The sequence below is a fragment of the Protopterus annectens genome, chromosome 6.part1 (genome assembly GCF_019279795.1).
Source record: "Protopterus annectens isolate FY-2018-M chromosome 6.part1, PAN1.0, whole genome shotgun sequence".
Classification (NCBI taxonomy): domain Eukaryota; kingdom Metazoa; phylum Chordata; order Ceratodontiformes; family Protopteridae; genus Protopterus; species Protopterus annectens.
Window position 1 is genome coordinate 555,982,389 of NC_056738.1, and position 22,436 is coordinate 556,004,824.

At 37.9% G+C, this 22,436-nt stretch overlaps 1 protein-coding gene across 5 annotated transcripts in view; it reads right to left on the reverse strand.

Moving 5' to 3' along the window:
• LOC122805673 (neurexin-2-beta-like) overlaps positions 1–22,436 on the reverse strand; it is a 1,444,051-nt gene that overhangs the window by 982,819 nt on the left and 438,796 nt on the right. For all 5 annotated transcript variants that reach the window (XM_044076001.1, XM_044076002.1, XM_044075998.1 and 2 more), the window contains exon 2: positions 18,998–19,179. In XM_044076001.1, the coding sequence (XP_043931936.1) occupies positions 18,998–19,179 (182 nt within the window). The remainder of the gene's footprint in view (positions 1–18,997; positions 19,180–22,436) is intronic.

Below are 22,436 nucleotides of genomic sequence, written 5' to 3' on the forward strand. Positions count from 1 at the left end.
CTATATATTACATTATATTGCTGTATATTATATATATATTATATTTATATTTGACCAAGTCATTTATACACATTTTACCTTTGAAGAATAATATAAATATTCAATAGCAGAATAGTATATTCAAACACTGACAACCTAGTAGCTTTTTTAAAATGGTACTTCCTAATATGTGGCATTTGAACATAGTTGAATATAGTTGGAATAGGGTTAACATGGAAGTGAATGTTTTTTTAAAACTGTGATGTACCTGCCTATATCAATTAACTAATTAACCTAATTATTACTGAGAGCTATATAAAAATGCAATTGTTTTAACCTAGAACAGATTCTGATGAAGTCTCCGTAAAGGAGACGAAAGCACTTAATCTGATCTACTCGTTTGTTGTTTTTTGGTTTTATTATTAAAGTTCAGTATTAATTTAAAACACTTTCCGCCTCTTTATGGTGTATGCTGGCGTTTTAGGAACAAGGTGAAGCAGAATTGACGAAAAGCATATGGGACAGCCTTAATAGTGCCGGAACGTTTTATTTTTTGGTGAATTCTACTTTTCCTGGTTACCAGTTGTTTCGTGGTATATAAGAAATACCTCATTTAATATAACATAAACAATATGAAGCAGTTATAGCAAGGCAATCTGAATGACAAATGGATTGATGAATCATTACTGGGAAAGAATATCTAAAACCCAGAGTTTTGTTTGCAAGAATGAGAACGGGAGAAGACCTCCTGCTCTTGTGAAGCCGTTAAATGATTACTGTACTGTCATTGCTGTATCTGGGATAACAGAAGGTTAATCTAGCCAGTATGGACTGTCAAGTTTGATGTGCTACTTGCAGTGCGTTTATTAGTATCTACTAATCTAGTTCATGAAGATCCACCCCAACTCACTTTACTTCACTTGCATGTGGAAAGCTGTATCTAGAAAGAAATGTCTCATCTACAGAGCTACCAGCACTGGTTTTGACTAATGTTGCTGTTTTACCAAGTTTTAAGTGTCTTATTAACATTCTTAATCATTCAACGTGTCTGGTCTTGAAATGCAGTGTTCAGCACCTGCACTTTTATTTGCAATGAGATTTAAAGGAATCAGAACAGAATTTGTATTAAACCTGAAGAACTATGGGTACCCTGAATGGATTTCATGTGAAAACCTAGTCCTGGGAGGATTACTGTAAAAAAAAAATTGGAACATATTTTTATTGCTAATGAAATTACACTTCAAGAGAATAACAAAACTCCTTTATGCTTACAGCACTGAAATACATAGTTTACTAAAGAGCCTCTTGCCACCTGTCAAATGAAATGGAATAAGAAGCAATCAGCTGCTAAACTCACTACAGAAAAATTGTAATCCTCGACTTTGTGCGATACTACAATGATGCAACTTTCAGTACAATGCTACATATCTTATCTGATTACGTAACTGATCTAAAAAAATACACAATTATAATTATGGACAGACACTACACTAGTACTGAAAAATAATGCTGTATATGGAATAAAGCATGAACACACATGAAAAATGCTATTATCAGATTATAGCCTGACATTTCACAATGCTTCATGTACTGCTTTCACAGTGAAAAAGGCAAATAAGAATGTAGCAGATTTGTTTGCAGTACTATGTACCAAAAAAAAAGAGAACAGCATACTGCAATGTATAGTTGCAAAAATATGGATTGCAATAAAAAGATTGTGGGGGATATCATGATCAGTGGGTTGGATGCCCTCATTGACAAAATGGAGAACATATCTCAATCAGTTGTCCCTGCCCAGCACAGGCTCCACCATCCGAGTCTACAAATGTACAAAAATATAATACTAAAAGTGATCTGGCTTGGGAAACTGAACTGACCAAAATAAAGTAAACTTTCAAATGTGTTCTGCTTTATCTCACAATATTATTTAGCCATCCTCAGCACTCAGCAAGATTGGCATTTTACATACATTTTATAATGCGTACTGGTAACAGTACCCTGGATGATGAGTAACTGCACACTGGGTCACAACTGACAGACACTGCAATTGTGTAACATAGTCCTACCCGCCTCAGCCTGGTTTTCCTCTTCCTTTTGCGTCCATGCCCATCAGCTTAAATGTTAACCCATACATCACAAGATGGGTTGCAAACTGGCTGAGTGACAGAACCCACAGGGTCAGAGTTGCTGGCGCCATGTCAGACTCAAAGCCTGTCACAAGTGGTGTACCACAGGGCTCAGTCCTGGGCCCACTCTTGTTTGGCATCTACTTTTCCGAAGTACAAGCAAACACAGGAGGGTTATGGCTGACAAAGTTTGCAGATGACTGCAAACTGGGCGCCATAGTAGAAAACACATCTGACACAGATATCCTACAGAAGGGTCTCACAGAAACGGATAACTGGTGCCAGAGCCATGGCCTAAAGTTAAATGCCAAAAAATGCATAGTCATACCCTTCGGGAAAAACAAGGTTACCCCTAGCTACCAAATAGATGGCAATCCACTGAGTACAGAAGAAGTTATCAGGGACCTGGGGACCCAGGTTGATAGTAGTCTGTCATTCGACACCCATGTAGCTAAAGTAGTTAGGAAGACCTTCTACATTGCCCACCTTATCATGAAGGGATTCTCATCTAGATCAAGGGAGGTCATAGTCTCCCTATACTCATCACTCATCAGACCAATGATTGAGTACAATGCCCCATTCGGAATGTATCTGACCCGACACTTGCAGCAGCTGGAGAGGCCACAAAAGTTCCTCACCAAAAGGATAAAGGGTCTCAAACATCTGTCCTATGCTGCCCGACTGAAAGAACTCCAGCTCTATTCAGTCGTTTACCGCTTGCTCAGAGGTGACCTTTGCCTAACATACAAGGCCATGTCAAACCAAGATTTGATGAATATGCTTCACCTCAAAAAATCTAGATCCGTCAGAGCCACAAGGGCGGGAGACTTAAACCTCGACATGGCTATTAATAGGACGTGCTGGAGGGATAGATTCATCACCCAAAGACTCCCTATGCTGTGGAATAAAATCCCGGTATATGTGAGGCAGAGCACCTCGCTGGCCTTGTTCAAGAGAAATCTTGACCAATGGATGGGAGATCACAGATATACCCCAGGGATTACCTCAGTGTCACTGCTCAACAGAGGCACAGCAAAATAATGGGTATAGTTCCCCATACTAAAAGGGTGGCGTAAGCCACAAAACTATGGGCTAGGCTTGTAAATGCCCTCGGGCAGATAGCCTAGTATGAACCTATGAACCTATGAACCTATGAACCTGTTGGTCATGCACTTCTGTTCTCCTCATTGCCTTTCGTCTGTTTGTCTGATGTGTCCTTCAGCAGTTTGTCCTCCCTCCCTCACTGTGTTACCCACACCCTCTCAGTCATGTCTGCCTTCCCTGCTATCTAACCTAACACTCTTTCTTCTTCCTTTCCTTTTTTTCCTTCCCAACTTTCCCTTCTCTTCATAAAACTACAATGAGCACCTGTCCCAAAATCATATTTCCTTTTGGCTCCTTCTCCAGCCTGCTGATTCCTTGTTTGTTCACCTTCTGATCAACCCTCCCATTGCTTCTTCTATAGATCTCTTTCTAATACTCACATTTCCAATGATTAACATGATAAAAAATAGATTAATACGTGACACACATACCCAAAAAGGACTTTTAATCACTTACCTTTTGTGGTTGTGCCATACATGATAGGTTGCAAAGAGCACAGTCAATCCTCATGTACTTTGTATACAGGCCTCACATGTCACCAGTCTCACAAATGAGCTAGCAATGTTGGCAAATTTGAACAAGGTTAAAGTCCACCTTTTTAGTGTGACTGCTTCCATGGTTCAGCTTGTACACAAACTAATACATATAAGGTTACAACTTAAAAGAGTGAATACCAATATGAGTGTACACTTTTTATTGTGGTTAAAAAAGCGAATGCTCATATGAGCAAATGTTCTTTCAAAAGAAGTTTTTGCTAGCATGCTTTTGTGTCACATTGGAATACAGTGTGTAAGGGAATTTGCACTTGCCTCATTCTTATATAATTTCAGACAAAGTATATATCATTAACAAGAGTGCAGGTTACAGGTGGGTTTGCCCTGTGCAAACAAAAACAAATTCATTTTACTTTTGCATATTTTTGATCATTTTAGATTTGTTTTTCGATTTGTTGCTTTGAGCATTAAATATTTCATGAGACAATTATATATGTATATAGATGTATGCTATTTTTGTTATAGTAATTGGCCTGGCAGATACTGTTATACATATTTATAAGGAAGTGATGTAGAGAAGAAAAAATGAGACTGTGGAAACAAGATGGTTCTTGTTTTATTATAGAATTTTCACTCAGATAATGGGCAGGTTAATCTCCTAAAGAAATAGTTATGTCAAGAGAACACAACTAATGTTTGACAGTTTTTTAAATAGATTTACAAGCAAACATCAAAGGTCTTAAAAAATATTTTCTGACAAAACTTTAATTTACTCAGGTCCTGTATTTTACTCTACTCACAGTATCTGTGAGAAGTCATATAAAAGTAAGATGCAAAGAGAGTGAAAGTGTGTGTAAATCAGGAAAATAGAAAAAAAAAATCCTTTAACAGAAAAAAGTTTCCAACAATTTTCTGATCCAAGACCACTGACATACCTATGACATTTGTGATGGAAACTCTTGTACCCAAACCTGTGATCACTGAAGAATGGCATTCTTTGATTCACTTTTTGCCATCCAGCTTGGCTTCACACACATAAAATCTTCCAAGCTCTTCCAATAATAGACTTTGTAAAGTAGCAGTAAACCTTTTTTTATCTAGAAGAAAACATGAATGTTCTCTAGTTTCATGAAGGACCTAGCACCCTTTCCTGAACTTTATTGCAAAATGACAGTGACACCCTTTAAAACGCAACAACTGTCTAATTATTTACGAATGTTTTATAGTATATCAGTATATGTGTGTTTGTGTGTGTGTGTGTGTGTGTGTGTGTGTGTGTCTCTCTCTCTCTCTCTCTATATATATATATATATATATATATATATATATATATAAAATGTTAAATCATATTAGGGAGTTTGGACTTCTTGTTCAATATACAAGAGTAAGGTAACACTTAGGAAAAATCTTAAATATAAAAAGTAGTAAAAGAGAATGTATAACAGTATTTGCACCTAGCAGTTTGTAAGAACTGACTTATTTTTTTGAATGCTGTGTTATAAAAGTGTGTAAAGAACCATTAGAGAAATGGTGAAATCTTAAAAATTGTATCATACCATTTTAATAGAGCTAAGCATGGCATCAAAGTAATAACAGTTTTAAATAAATACTCACAGAATTGGTTATAAAGAGAATGTTGCAACAAAAACATACTTTTTGAGAAACAGTTGATATGAAAGACTCACTGAAAACAAATAAATATTACACGTGTCATCATGTAAATGAATCTTAATCCAGTATATTAGGGATTCAGAAATATCCACTCCATATTTTAGTGAAATCACAGAGTGTAATGGTTTGCAAACAGGCATTGCACTACCTTAGTTCGCTTACACTGACAGTGGGTGTTTGTAAATCCCTTGCATTATGCCCAGTTCTAGAGCACCTGATAGTTAGGCTCAAAGGGATAATGTTAACGATCAATAATGGGCATGTTCTGTAATTCTGTGTTTGACTTTTGCCTGTTGTGTGATACTCAGCAAATCATATACTAGAATGTGCTCTTGTTCTCCCCTCAGAAGCAACAATTTTACCTAGTGGGGTTAGCTGGCTGAAAAAAGACAAGATTATATACAAATGCGGGCATGAAAATTCTATTCTGTACACATTTCTTTGAAATATCATTATGAATTTGTAAAGGCCAAGCAAGGTTTTGCATTCTGTATTCATAATAAAACAGATAGCATGGATCTTTCTCTAGCGTCTTTTCTGAAGCACATAATACTGCAGGTGTCCCTTCTTATATCTACAGTGTCTTCAATTTAGTGCTGTTTGTTAGAACTTTATTTTGAGAGTTTGGTTTTGGGTGAGAATTCACATTCATCTGATTTCCACTAATAGGCAAGTCTTTAATGTTATCCAAAGAACATGGCAAAAACTTGAGAAAACATTAGTAAAAAAATATTTGTGTGATTAACTGTGAAGATTAAAGCCCTTGCTACATGTCATTTACATTTGGTACTGAACTTTATCTGCTGTGTCTTGTCTCACCTTTTTATGTCTGTAATCTTCCCAGTCATTGAAATCATCACATTACAGAAATAATTTATAGTTATGTAAATAAAGTTCTCCATTTGCCGAACTAAATTTTAGCAACATTCAGATGGCTTAGTAGGGCCATAATCACTGTGAACTATAGATATACTGATTCCAAAAAAATTAAAGTTATGTACTCACCACAACTATGTATCAGTGTTGTCTATTTTCATTCTTCCTCAAAATGTGGGCTACTGATCCAACTTGGCCACATATTTCAGATGTACGGATCCAACTCTCAAGCTCCTTTACCCATAATGCCCCAGCTAGCCTACAATACCTCACATCAAGCTTGCTGACTTATATGTCTCAAGACAGAGCAGAAGGAGGAAAACAGCAGTAAACCGGGGCTCAAACCTGGAACTAAAAGGTTCAAAAAGGTGCAGGAGATCATTTCAGAAGATTACAGAAAGAGGGAAGGCGTTTTGGCCATTGAGGAAAAATGAAAATGGACAACACAGATGCATCGTTACAGTGAGTACATAACTATAATATATGATGTTGTCATTTTCTTTCTTCATCAACATAGTCCCCAGCTACATGGATCTTGGGTGGCCCTCATGGAAGAATATTCAGGAGTTCTGACAAACCTAAATTAGCTCTGCTTTTAGAAGTCAAATGTAGTTTGTAAAGAGCAATAAAGGTATGAACAATAGACCAGGTAGCTGCTGCACACATATCATCAATGGAAGTTCTAGACCTGAAGGTTGAAGAAGTAGCCAAGGATCTAACTGAATGTGCCTTAGGAGACTTTGATAGGGAGAGACCTTGCTGAGAATATACAAAAGTAATGACATCAGTAATCCATTTGGCAAGGGTGACTTTAGAAACCGGTGAACCCACTATGTTTGTTGAAAAACAAACAAATGGTCTGCTTTCCTGAAATCCTTTGCCCTGTGTAAACAAACATGTAGCTGTCTAAGTGCATCTAAAAGATAATAGCATGTATTCTCCCTTATTTGAAAAATATAAGGAAGAAGGCAGGCAAATAATAGTTTGATTGATATTCGATTCAAATACTATTTGTGATAATAATGATAAATTGGTTCATAAACTAACTCTATCTTTGTGAAAAACAATGTAAGGGGATTTGGATGATAGAGCCTGGAGTTCAGAAATTCTCCTTGCAGATGTAATAGTTACTAAAAATGCTGTTTCCCAAGACAAAAAAAAAATTAAATCAGTTTTGGCTGAAAGTTCAAAAGGTTGTTGTGTCAGCCCTTGAAGTTGTTGCTGTATCTTTTGGCTTTTTCCGGTAGGGGTCACCACAGCGGAACTCTGGTCCACTAATGATTGGCAGTAGATTTTTACACGCCGAGTTGCCAGTTCTGATGCACAACCTTCAACGAAGGTATGCCGATTCACGCATATCTGCACACAGAAGATGCTTTAGCTGAGAATCAAACAGGACAACGTCTTACTGTGAGGCGACAACATGTGTCAGCCTTTGAAGTATGAGTGTCAAATCCCAAGGAGGTGACATATCTTATACTGGAGGCCTGAGTAACAAGTTGCCTTTTAGAAAGCCTTGCACAATTTGGATGAAGCTAAAGAGGAAGCTTTTTCTCCTCAATGAAAATTTGATATGGATGCTAATTGTAACAATAGCACCTTCCCAAAAAAGAGAATCTAAAACCAAAGACATAAGAGCAGTAAAAGAGCCAATCTCCTTTCTAAGGGCTGAAATTGAGAATCTTTTTCATTTACCCCTATAAATCTTCACAGCAGAAGCTTTCTGAGAAGACAAAAGGATATGAAAAACTGAGGAGGAAAGCCTGGGCTGTGGAATTGAAGAAATAATGCAGTTAGTTTGATGCCAAGATTTTGGGATGCTTCATCCCCAAGAGATGCAAGAGACACTCTGGACAGGGCTCCAGTATATATGGAGGATAATGAAGATGAGATCACAGGAAGGGGACCCCACCCATAAATACAAAAAGGGGCAATGAGGATAACTAAGCTCTTCTGTAGGAATTGTGGAATCAGAAGTATTGGGGGATAGGTCTAAAGGAGACCAGTGGGTTAAATGTGGACTAAAACATTTCTTGGTGACTCCCCATCAGGGGAGATCAGGGCAAAATACCTGCAGCACCTGTTGTTCTGGGGATATGCAAAGAGACTGCAGCAAGGTTGGCCCCAATGACAGAAAATCTCCTGTGCCACTAATTGATTAAGAGACCACTCATGAGGCATCAGAATGGACCTGCTGAATTTGTTCACTACTATGTTGGAAGTGGCTGGAGGAGATTGTCCATTGTCATAGTCTCATAGCTTCTTGACAGGGGGTTAAGATCAGGTTCCCCCCTTGTCTGTTGATTTACCAAACTACTGACATGTAGTAGGTTTGAACTGCAGCAGTCCCCAGAGGGACAAAATATTAAAACGTCTGCGATACTAATAGGACTGCTCTCATCTCTAGATCAACTGATGTATGAATTGGTCTCTTGAGCTGACCAAATGGCTTGGGCCATTGTTTTCAAGAAATCTCCTCCTCCCTAGATGGGAGGCATCCATGGTCACCATGGCCACTGGTGGAGATAGCAAAAAGGGGTGGCCCAGGAAAATGTAGTCCGACTGAATCCACCAACAAAGATGGCTTATGCATACCTGAATGAGTTTGACTGGGAAACATGGAGAAAGACAGGTAGGGAAAAGCCATGGCTGGTTACCTTGGAGCTGAAATGTCTGAAGCAGATAAGCCTCCACCCTGCCCCTACCCATGCATTGAGGAGGGAGCCAGACCCAAATTATCTAGTGCCAAGGCTCTGAGGTGTAAGGCCAACTCTGACAACATCAGAGTAGATCCCAGCCCCGTGGATCAGATGCCGATGCTTCGGCTCTGAGACCCATCCTGATACGAGGGAATAGGTGCAGAACTGATCAAGGAAACTGTTGGTGTTGAAGATGTAATCCTCTTTGGCTCCAACACCAATTTGTGAGATGGCAGCAAATGAGATCTGAAGTACTGTACGCTTTTTGAGGCATTATGGGTAGAGGGAGGAGCTCGAGAGATGGGTCCATAACTGTATGATATATGACCTAGTCAGATCCGAGGTCGGATCCATAACCCAAGAATGAAAAGGACAGCATCAAATCTAACCTCTTCCTTTACAAAGCTGAATGCAATGACAGTGATGTTGTTTACACATGATTCGTTAGAGATTAACTGCAAATATGGGCACAACACACCATTATTCTAATCACACTAATTCCTGAAAAATGGCAACATTCAGAGAAGTTTTCTAGTAATTGTACAAAATAACTCTGCCATTTCTGGCTGCTCTGCTTTTTACTCAATTTTTATTTTGCTTATCCACTAAAAAAGGTAAGCCTGCCAAGCAAAAGTGATTCTTTTCAGGGGGTCATCTGGGAGGCATATGTAGTTAAACAACTTGTTCAGATTCACAAAGCAGACAAGTAAAGACTGAGGGAAACAAACCCAGAGCTAGAGGTTGAACCTTGCTAGTAGCTCATAACCTTAATCCTTCATGATTCTGAAAGTCACTTGATGCATACAGTTCAGCTGTAAGTGGACGTCTTTATTCTTCCGTGGCATGTTGCCCAAAACTCACATAAAGCACATGATCAGACTGCACTTTATAGATAGCCAAAATGCTTCTGTTTCTGAAAAGGTTTTAGAATCCACTAGCCAAAAGCTGTTCAACAGCTATTATGAAGAAAGTTTTCTGTCTCTGTGTTGAGGTTTTACATAGCTGAGCACTACATGAACCTCTGACAGATAGATTGCTTGCACTTAAAAACTGTGTTTTACATATTTATACAGCAAATACAATTATTAAAATATGCAATGTCCAGTCCTGATGATACCAAAGGGCAAATGAAAACAACCATAGTATGTTTACTGACAGAAAAATGGCATAACTAACAAAGGTTGCAACTTTCTGCATCTAGGAAAACAAAGATAAAATATTTTTTGTATCTGTCCCATACATTCCTGTTAAATAAATGAACAGGTAATAGAGTTCCTTAAGTTCACTTTCACTGAATAAGCAATGAAAGCACAACCCAGAAAAACCTAATAGTGACTCCTTTGATGTATTGCTGTTTCATTGTACAACATGCAGCAAAATTGTATTTCCTTTTATTATAATTCATTTTCCTTTGTAGTGCTGCCCGTGTTCTCCTTCTTTTCTCCTTCATATTGTCCTATTTTTATAAAGCAATCAATACAGCATGAGAGAAGAATAAATACTCCTATTACATTCTGACTTCAAGCTGCATGCAGGCTTCATTTGATTTTCTTTTTATAAACTGAAGCCACTTTGATTTTCTTTATACATCTCATTTCTTCTCTAGTGTTTTGTGGTCTTGATCAAACCAGCTCATTTCTGTATTATCCTTTTACAGGCAGAGAGAGAGAGAGAGAGAGAGAGAGAGAGAGAGAGAGACAGAGAGAGTGATATACATTAGAATGTATGCCATTAACAGGAAATCCGCGTCATGGAGGTCCATGAATAAAGCTAGCATAAAGGCTTACATTCAAATAGGATAATAATCACAGACCTTGCAAACATATTACATTGAATCATAACACTTACAAACAGAAACTACATCCCAGCACACACAAACATGGACATTAGCACAGTAACACATTATTTTGCTAAATAGTGGGTAGCCTCTGTCTTGTTGCTAATTGGTGGGTGAAAACATGCTTTATCATATTTGGACTGTCCATAATTTGGAAGCTGAAATGTGTTACCAAGCTCATGAAGGTGATGTAATTACATCACCATGTGTTGTTTTAACACACAGGTAGGTAACTGTTTCAAATTCACTGCTTTCACACAACAATGTCTCTACATATCAGTTCTGTGAATAACAACACAACAGGTTGCTTGTCATGAGAAACAAGCTAGCTATAATGTTTCTGTAAAAACAGAAGCATCTTACCATTCTGCTTGATTACATATATCAGCCTGCTTTGTTAAACCTTTTGAAATGAAATGAACTGAACAATGCAGCAGGCTGACTCTTTTGATTTATGACAACACTTTAGGTACATAAATTCTTTATCTCTGACACAAAATGGTACAGAATGGAGCTTCACTCTTTTTTCCTCATTTTGGTGGGTGCAGACGTCTTGTTTTTTCAAGGTCAGAAGAGCAGTCTAAGACTAATCAAGGTAGCTAGATATATGCAACTAGTAGGAATAAGCAAATTAAAAAAGATCTATATGTACAAAAATACAAGGATATAGAGGGAGTAAATGTCTGAGAAACAGATCTATACAGAAGGAGGAAAGTCCATTATTTACAGAATACATGGTCTTTAAAACTTATACTTGCAATAAAACGTAATATGACATGACAAAAATAAAAATTAAAATTAAAAAAGGGATATTATTGGGAGGTATTACAGATTATTTCCCCAAGACACCAACATCTTGCAACAGGGTTTAACACAAATGACTGTTGCCAAAGCTGTTGCCTAAACCTCAGTGCCAAAAAATGGAATATAATGCCCTTTGGAAAACTATCAATCCAAATTAATTACTCCATCAATAAAACACCTCAAAGAGTAGATCCCAGTGTAGACAGCAATCTGGCCTTTGACCAACATGTAGCTAAGATAGTAAGAAAATCATTATATGTCACCCAACTTATAGGTAAGGGGTGGCATCTGGTTCCAAGGAATGTATAGTACCACTGTAATCAGCCCTTATCAGACCTACCATTAAATACAATGCTATTTTGGCATGTATCTAACCAAACACTTGCAACAGTTGGAGTGCCAGAAAGGCTTCTCATCAAATGAATTCAAGGCATGAATACAATGTGCTGCAGTGATCAACTAAAGCTTCTATGTCTATTTATTCATGAGAAGGGATCTGCCTGGCTTACAGAGCTTTCTCAGACCCAGCCTCTGATGCAGCTGTTGAACATGCACTAAACAAGCAGCACTAAAATTACTAGATCCAAGGATCTGAACTTCACTTGTGACATAAACAGGACATGCGGGAGAGACAGATATGCATCCAAAAGTTTTCAAGCACTATGGAATTGGCTTCCCATTCATGTAAAAAAAATGAATTCCTTAATCTATTCAAACAAAACTTTGACAATTGGATGGGAAACTGTAAATTCACCCAGGTCTGGGCCCCCATATCATGTATGGCAAATTATAAATTTACACTGTTCTGGGCCCATATCCATTATGTTCAGAGGCCATCAATAAGAAAACTGTTATCCTAACATGCCCCTATAAATCCTTTGTTACCTCCCTACAAACATGCCCTCCCCTTGATAGATTCCTATGATACTCAGGACCCAAATGGTTTGGGATGTGCACCTAGGCTTGTAAGGACTCTGATGGTCATTAGCCAAGTAATAACCTATGACCCTATAAGAGCACTTCAAGCCACCAGAATCAGATGTACTTATACCCATTTATGTCTGCAATGAGAATTAATCAGAATATCTGATTTCCCACAAGCCTTTTATTTTAGAACATTAATGATGTGGTGAGGTAATATCTGTGAAGGACAATAAATCTTAACTATAGACAGAAAACATCATCACTGACAGTGCAGGACATCCTATGTGTACTAAAGAGAAACAAACAGAAACAGAGCTAGCATTACTGCGAGTATAAAAGGAACAATATTCAGAAACCATAAGAATTAGTGCTTGAGCATCTTGGTTGATATACATAAGTAGAAGCAATAATAACGTTATAATAAACACTTCCATGATTAGTTTCTAAAATCACTTAGTACGCCACTAGATAAGCTGAAAAAGAGAATCTGTAATAGGGTATATGCTTACAGAAATCGGAATTTGTTGTGATGCCAATGTAAGTATTACGAGAAGCAACTAGTTTCATGTAAAATAAAGAAAATGACAGTGCATGGTGACCAAATTATGACAAATCAATAAAGCTGCAAAACATGGTGTTTTAGGCTCTAGCAATAAAATGACAGAAAAGAAAATGGAGACAGTATAATGTAAGATAATTAGTGAAAATCAGGCACAGTGAATGATAGCTTCCCTGTGACTTTCATGGCAGATGGGCCATTATCTGACCCAATCATAAAGGATAAGAGCATGAAAAACAATACACTTTTACTGACAGCAAAATTATGGCTAAATCACCTTACTGTCTAATATTTCAAACTAAAATGCATACATTCTTGGAGTGGATACTGCCCTGTTAGCAAACCTATTTTGTCACAGTTTGGCCAGATAGTACTTACATTGTAAAAGTCATAACATTTTAAAAACAAGTTCAAAAACTATATTGAAAAGACACTATAAAAAATTTCACAGCATCTGCTAGTTTGATCCATCCATCCACCCACAACCAATTTCTCCCAATTTTGCACAAGTGGTCAGGGTGTCAGTTAACTACAGGTGAGGTTCATGTTGAGTGAATTTCTTTGTTGCTAGTTTGATAATGCTGTTTATGCCCTAAATTATGTGACATCACTAAAACATGGTTAATATTATGTAGAAATAACCATTTCATTACCAGATAAACAAGGTGTTAATATTCAGTTAACTCATAACACACTAAAAAACTGATAGTTTTCTGTCTGCCACAACAGCCAAGACTGTGAAGCTGTGAAATCAATCTCTGAAACAAAACCAAAACAACACATACAGTTTTGCACTTATTCAGGCTACACAGAATAATCAGTAATAATCTAAATGGAGTTTTGTATGAGAGTACAGGTGATAAGTTTTAGTATAAAAAGTGATAATGATGTACAATTGTTGCGTTTTCTTTTTTTTTTTTTTCCTGCCTAAATTACTCTCAGTGCCACTTTTACTTATTAAGTGAATGCAAGTGTTACTTCTGAAATGCTGTGATTGCTCTAACACCAGCTGTGTCAAGGTCAAGTATGCTTTTCTGTATTAGAACAAACAACATTGCTCTTTTTATGATTAAACTTCATGTTATTCTGTACTAACCAAAATAGTGTAATAATGCATATTGCATTACATTTGCAACTTTCTGTATGACTGAAGCTTTCTACTGTACAGCCATCTGAAGATTTCAGATTGCTGCTTGTCCTTTGAATCTCTCACATTTTGCTGCTTACTCTAATGCCAACTATATTTGCTCTTTTTCTTGGTTTGGTGCAACATGAAACATTCTTTTTCAGATACAAGATTAGTACGTACAGCTAACAAACACTACCTTTCTGCTTATCTGTATATTTGTTACTAAACAGGAAGTTATATTGTACTTGTCTAATGGCAGAAACCAACAAGTAGCCTATCAGGTCTACTGATAAAGTGCAATCAGCATCCAACTTAACTTACATAGCTCGTCACAGCAATTAATCAATGTAAGACATCTGTTAGTGAAGAGAAGTTAAAATGCAAAATGTAATGATAAAACTTAAATGTCAGCCACAGAAAAAGTAATATAATGCTTGACTTCCTACAATGGTCTGGTCACAGAATGTTAGTAATAGTACATGCTTTAACCACAGCATTTCCAGACTGTCATTCTCAAATGTTGGCAGAGGTAGGATCATCTGCAAGGAATGGCAGCTATTTTGAAACAAATAATCTCCAGTGAGTGTACGAGTGTAGTTCATCTGTACCTCACATTTTGAGTCAAACTAACCAACTAGTAATACTTCAAGCTATCTACAGGGGCTCTGTGCTATGTGTGAATCCAGGTAAATGGATGTGTATTGTGATGGGCTAGCACCTGTTCTCTGGTTAGTTTCTCCGCAGTATGCTAACCAAGTACAAGTTCTTGCAGACTTGTTTTTCAGCCTACCACCTGCTTTGCATACAAGATCACAGTACGGCAGGGTTTAGGAATTTGCACTTTGCAAATTTCAGAGTTGGTATATATAGTTATCAGGGGGTGGGGAGTACAGGGGATCATGCCCAACAAGAAGTTTTTTTCCCCCAAAATCATTTAGATTTGATCTAAAGAGATTGGTCTTTTTATATTTGCTCTTAGGCTAGAATGGATTCTGCCTAAAAAAGGCAGCAAAAGCTTTAGGCAGAAACCAAACGTCATCATACTGAAGTTGTAGACAAGTCAAGGCAAAGCAGGAAGGCTTGTCAGCCATCTTGTCTTAAGTTGACTCTTACTATATTCCTTTACAACGCTAGCAGCTATGTAGCCAATTATTAACCCCAAAATTCTTGTCTTTAAATATTGGCATCATGCTAAGTAAATAGTAAAATACCACTCAAAGCTAGTGTTTTTCCTGTCATGGACACACAAATAGCGAGATCGGTCATACTCTTCTGCTTATCTCTCTCACCAGTGAGATGCTAAGGTCTACAAATAGCCTGTGATTCGACGGAATCACTGGATCTCCCTTATATTTAATAACCCCTCTCCTGCCAGTGCTGAGCAAAGCAAACATAACAAAAAATAGATTTCCAGATTGTCTAAGAAAACCAAAGAGAGAAAAGGCTGTCAATGTTTTGAAGTAGCATTCTCTGTAGCTGTTGATTTCTGACCAGTCTTTTAAGGAGCTTTGCTACTGCATAATCACTGCTGCTTTTTGTGTCCACAATCAAAAATACTGTTAATTTTATGTAGAAAACATATATGCCGATTAACTGACAATCCGAACTGAGACACTTTTGTAGAAGATTGTCACCCTATCATATGTAACAGACTGTACTTGGAGTACTCTACTCCCCAGAAAAGTACTAGGAATTGGAAAGAAAACAGACTTTATTATTTATATATATATATATATATATATATATATATATATATATATATATATATATATATATATATATGCAATCCTAAATTTTGGTCAACAGAGCAAATCATTGTTCTGGAAATCATGGATTTCAACTCATCAGCTGCAAAAATTATTGATCCACAAAGGATGGAAAAACAAATAAAACAGTTGTTTTTGCAGGGGTCAAGTCCCTCTGCTTTTCTATGCTAATGATATTCAAACTATTAGATTGCACTACAGTGAGGAAATGGCATATTCCTCACTTCCAAGTGTACCGTAATCTCAAACATAGAAAGTTGGCACTTTTTTGAACAGCTGACATTCAGTCAGCTGTATGGGCTCCCCCTTCCCCCTAATTAAGGAAAACACTCATCGATGAAGCACCATGGATCCTTTTTCCTATTTTTTACATGTGGTTATGATGTCATGGTAGTTGTTGCTATCTCTCTCAGTTAAGTGTCAGTCTCCTACCTGACTGTCACAGGTCTTCTCTCACACAATCCATCTATCTCTTTGCTGGACACTGGTTTCCCCTTGCCTTTTTACTATACTTCACAAATATTCTTCATAGAATTGTCATCTGCTTTTCTACACATGTGCCTAAACCATCATAATCTGTTCTCTTTGACATTCACTGCAATTGGATCTACTTCAGCTTCTGCTCTGATGTTCTCATTTTGTCATCTGTCCCGCAGTGTGCACCCCACCACTTATCTCAGGCACTTCATCTCCATCACCTCTACCTCCCTCAGCTGTTCTGACTTTAGTGTTCAGGTTTCTGTACCATACAGTAGTACTGGTCACACCACTGTCTTGTACACCTTACTTTTCAGTTTCCTTGGCATTTTTCTGTCATACAATACCCTGCCACTCTGTTTCAGTTGGCTGCAGTTTCTCTGATTCTAGCTTTGACCTCATCATTCAGACTTCCCTTGTCTTCTACTACCCTTCTAAGATACATGAAGTTGTTAACCCGTTGCACTATTTTCCCTTCTCTACCAGTTTTCAGTATCTTCTCAGTTCCCCCATTTGCTGCTATTACAGCTGTATTTTCTGTACTTAGTTTCACCTCATGTTTCTTCAATTTTGGATTCCATTCCAATATCCTTTGCTGAAGCTCCTGTTCAGAGCCAACCTGAAATGCCATATCATCTGAGTACAGCAACCTTGCTGATTTGTCCCCTCCAACCTGTTTGCTGATGTAGTCCATCATCCAAATGAACAGCAGTGAGCTCAGTGCTATTTTATTTTATTTTATTTTATGTTTGTTTACTGTGATACTGCACCGATCAGTACTGACTAATTTCAGGCTCAGCCCGAGTGAACACAAAACATTCACAAACGAAGTTACAGAAATAAGCAATAACATAGTAATTCAGACTAATTGATAGAAGAAAAATTGTGTATATGCATTCGAGTGAGCAAGCACAATGCAATGTACAATCATCAAGCAGAATATAATGTACAATATAACCATTAGTTTTTAAAGTGGGTCAATCTTCAGAGAATCTTGAGAGAAAATCAAAGATTCAGAAAGGAGATAGGATAGATGTTATCTACTGTGCTGAAGCAGGAGCATTTGGCTTAGATGAAGAAGTGCTTTTTGAGTTGCATTCTGAATTTGGAATGTGTTGATTTCCTTAATATTGCACATCCACTCCCACTGGGAACCCCTCTGTGAGACCAAACACTGTTTGTACTCGAGATATTAGGTCCTCTTACATTGCCTGCACTAATTCTACAAATGTTTGTGGAACTTCAAACCGCTGCAAGACTGCCAACATCAGATTTCTGGGTACCTTGTTATATGCTTTTTCCATGTCTAGGAATGTCCATTTGGACTCTTTTCTTATCTGTACCATCTCCTCAACTGTCCTTGTCACTGCAAACAGTGGGTCATTTGTGCTGCATCCTGATCTCATCCCCCAGCTTACATTCTACTCCTCTCTGTATTATTTTATCAATCACCCTCTCTAAATCCTTCATAAAATGTTACAAGAGTTTGATATCTTTATATTCCATGCAGTTGTGGATATCCCCATTGTTCTTGTACATTGGCGCTAATGTGCTTATTCCCCAGTCATCCGGAATACATCTTTCTCTCCATACTGCTATGAGTGCCCTCAGGAGCCATTTCTCTCCTATCTCACCCAACATGATGTGTGTTGTGACCTCATCTGGAGACTTCTAATATAGTAGAAATTTCTGCATGTGATGTGAACCTCAGTCACTCCAGCCAATGATATAACAAAAGTAAAAACAACATGGGGATACTAAAATGACAAGCTGATTTCAGAGTTTTGGCTCATTAGGTTTAACTGCTCAGCTAATCAATGTACAGCAGACATTACAGTAAGTAAATGTTCATTCTCCCTCACACAAGAAGCAGCACTAAATAGATAACCTTCCATTATCAATCACTCTATTCTGTTTATTCCAGAATGTTCTTAATCATTCTACACCGAAGGCATTTTCATACAACACAATTTGGAAGTAAAATGAATTATAGAACTTGTGTAGGACAACAATAAAAACTGCATTTAGCTATTAACTGTTGTGTTGCTTTCTTGACTATTGAAAGGCATATAGTTCAAGGGGGGAAAGGAAACAAAATTAAAAAAAAGTTGCACAGTTTCAATACTGTGGGTTAATACTATGGTCTATGTGCCCACTTCTGAAGGTGCAGCAGTAGGAAGGAGTTATGTCTGACATGTTTAAAGAAGTTCGCCTTTACAATTATCTTTACAAAGAAATTTGCAGGTCAGGGAAAGTTTCATGTCTGGCTTACACCTGTAGTACAAGAACAGCTTAAAAATTAAATAGTCACAGTCCCTTCTGGCACTAATTAATTACCATACAAAACAGTTGGTTGCAGTATTTAGGAGCAAACCTCTAGAGAGCCTACAAAAAGGCATTAGAGGCATCAAATGTAATTTCCAAGCATTACTGAAGGACAACTACTTAACTGATTGGCAATCTTACCAGCATATATACTGATGAGCATTATAAAGCTCACATTAAAACAGAGAGTACATTTTAAAAATCCAATAAATATAATTTTCCCTTACTATGTGTAGCTGTAGGTAATCTCCAAGGCCAGAGGCACTGTCTACTCGCACTAGGATGGCATCTTTCTGCTGCGTGCTAAAGCCCACTGCCAACCGGTCTGCCCGTGTGCTAGGTCGGTCATTTGGAGGCCATGTGTAGGTGATCAATGCTCCTCCCCTTCCAAAGATATATGTGGTACCAGCTGCAGTGAAAAAAACAAAAACAATATATTGCTTTTCAGAAATAATAATTTCACAGATTATGAACATGCATCTCATGAACACAATAGACATATGCACTGTGTGTTGATAATTAAGCTTAAATGGATATTATCTGGCTTATATAAACACTATGGTACACATCAGTATTCAGTGCAAAATTATTTATTAAAAAAGTACTGTTTCAGAGACAATCAATCCTCTGTCATCAATCAATTGATCACTCTATCAATCAATTCAAAAATAATATTTCATATACTGTTAGATAATTAGGAATTGCAGTTCATTCAATAAATAAGCAGATTAGGCAGGGAACATTATATTTACTTGCCATGTAGTTAGAATATGCCCCAAAATGTACAATGTTGTTACAGTGTAGTCAATTATTAATGCTCTTGATAAACAGTTTTTCGTCCTCTAAACTGTCATGTCAATGAAACATCTAACATAACAATGTAATCCTATACTCATATGCAGAAATCATGTTGTATTTACCCAACAGAACAGATAAAGAGAAAGCTCAACACAAAGTTATTAATAATAACTAAGGAACTGTGCCTGAGTTACAAATATTTGTCACATTACAGCTAACTGGCTACTAAATTAAGGAACATTTGACTCTCCTCGTCTATTTGCTATTTCGGGGGGGAAAAAAATCAGCCTCTACTTATCGAACAGCATACTCCTCCCCCAACTGACATTTCCTTGCAAAGATGGCTATATGAGTATGAGTCTCCATGAATCCTGGAGTTGAGACTTCTTTTTGTTTGTTTGTTTAATTCTCCATGTTCAAAAGACTTGTTCCAGTAATTCACTGCACACATTATTTTGACCATAAGGATTTAATGAAACAGTCTAATCAATGAAAAAGAATTATATATTTGTTACAAGTTAAAATACATACTGGTGGAGTGTGCACTTTGCACAAGCATAAATTAACAACAAGAAAAACAAAACAGGTTGGACACTGTGGGCAAAGAAACTATAACTAGACAACATGAAACAGTAAACTATGTGAGCTTTAAGTAAGATATTTAGAGACCATAGGTTAATTGTTCAGTAATGAACTGGTCTTCTGATCCATACTCATACACATAGTATGAATCTAACACAAAAATCAACATACACAAAGGTTCTCTCAAAAACCTAGTGAGACACCAGAGATCTCCAAAACACAAGACTGCCACAACTAACACAGTTCCCACAGCACCCATGACACACAGCAATACCAGTGACTCACCCACCAAGCCTGTAAGGCGTAACACCCAAAAACAAATGTTCTAGTCACTGGAGACTCAATAGTGAGACACACGGAGGTCTGGCTCACCAGGTTGGACAAGGAGAAAGTCACAGTCAGCTGCCAGTCCAGTGCCAGGATTCATCAGATCATGCATGTACTCAGGTCTCTCAGCAACAAATACTATTATGACTCAGTCATAGTTCATATTGGTGTGAATGTCCTTAGATGTTCCTCACTGGACTTTATGAAGAGAGATATGATTGAGTATGTGTCCCAGGCAAAAATGTCCCTAGCCTTGGGCAGTATACTACCCTCACCTAGAATGATGCCACAGTATAAACAAAAAATTACTAATTTCAATAATTGGCTAAGTTTTTAGTGTCATTCAAAGGGGATCCAGTTCCTGTCAGCCTGGGAAGTCGTGGTCAATAAACCTCACTGCTTTTCCAGAGATGGTTTACACCAGGCACCTCTAGGCTTTTGGCTGCTGGCAAAGGCTCTTGTCTCTCCCATGCTGGCTTTTTTGGGTAAGGTCTCGAAAACAAACCTACTGATGTGAAATCTGACAATCATAACAAAATAAGGGTCATGTCTATGCAGTCAATGAAACCTGGTTCAAAGCCTCAGAGAGTACCTCAAGCTTGCAAGGCTACAATGCCTTCCAAACCTTCAGACCACAAAAATGAATGTGTGAGAACCAAAGAAGGTGGTGTTTCTAGCTATATTAGAGGTAAAGTCACCCCCCCCCCCATCTAGTTAGACTGGACAACTCCATGGAGTTACTCCAAGTTCAGGTTACAGTGGGTAAAACCCCCATTCAAGTCATAGCCAGTTATAGATCACCTTCTATGGGTCATGATGCACATGAAGCCTACTTGACCAAACTGGATACAATCCAAATATTCCTTAACACTCTGGTTATGGAGGATTTCCATTATCCCACCATCAGCTGGGAAACCTATGCTAGCCCTGACTCACTAGCACAAAAGCACCTTGAGTTTGTTAACTCAAATGCCCTGGAACAAATTGCTCATACCCCAACAATAGGAACAAATGTACTAGATCTGGTTCTCATTAACATGTCAAGAGCTGCACTACAGCAACTGTCAGACTCTCATTAGTTAAATCTGACCACAGATCAGTCAACTTCGAGTTGACACTAACACAAGAACTCACAAAGGGCAAAAATCAGACAAAACACCTTCACCAAGACAAACTTTACCCTCCTAGGGGAAGGAATAAATGGATTCTGAGCCCCACCCCAAGCTGGAAGTGGTAGCTAATACTAAAGTGCTGCACAATCACTTGCATAAGTGTATAGACTCAGCTGCACCAGAAAGAATAAAAGCCTGAGCCCCAAGTAAAAACAGGCTGCTGTGGTGGACATCCAGCATCAACAAACTTTACAATAAATGCAAAAAGTTGCTGTCCATAAAAACAAAGGCAAGACCCCAACAATAGAAAAGCACTCTCCACAGCCTCAACAGGCAAATAAGGCAACTTGTCAAATCGTCTAAGGTCATCTTTGAGAAAAGCTTAGCTAGCTCAGCCAAGGATAACCATAAGGCCTTTTACAGCTAAATGCATAGCCTAAAAGGTAGGCCCCAAGCATGTGCAGAACTAGTGACCAATGGTATCACACACACTGCTCCAAAGAGATAGCAACCCTGCTATTGGATAGGTTTGGCAAATATCTCACTCCCCTATCCCCTCCAAACTTATCACGAACTTTGCCCCAAACTTCACCCTAGCCTACATATCTGAAGAACAGGTCCCTGAAGCCTTGTCCAAGGCAAAATAACAGCCTCTATGGGACCAAACAGCATTCCACTCTGTCTTCTAAACAGGGTAAAACATGAACTAGCATCATCATTAAGTACCCTTTTCAATCATAGTCTAACCACAGGCTTTCTTCCCGTGGAATGGAGGACAGCAACAGTTATTCACCTCCACAATGGTGGCCTAACAACAGACCCAGGGAATTACAGACTCATAAGCCTG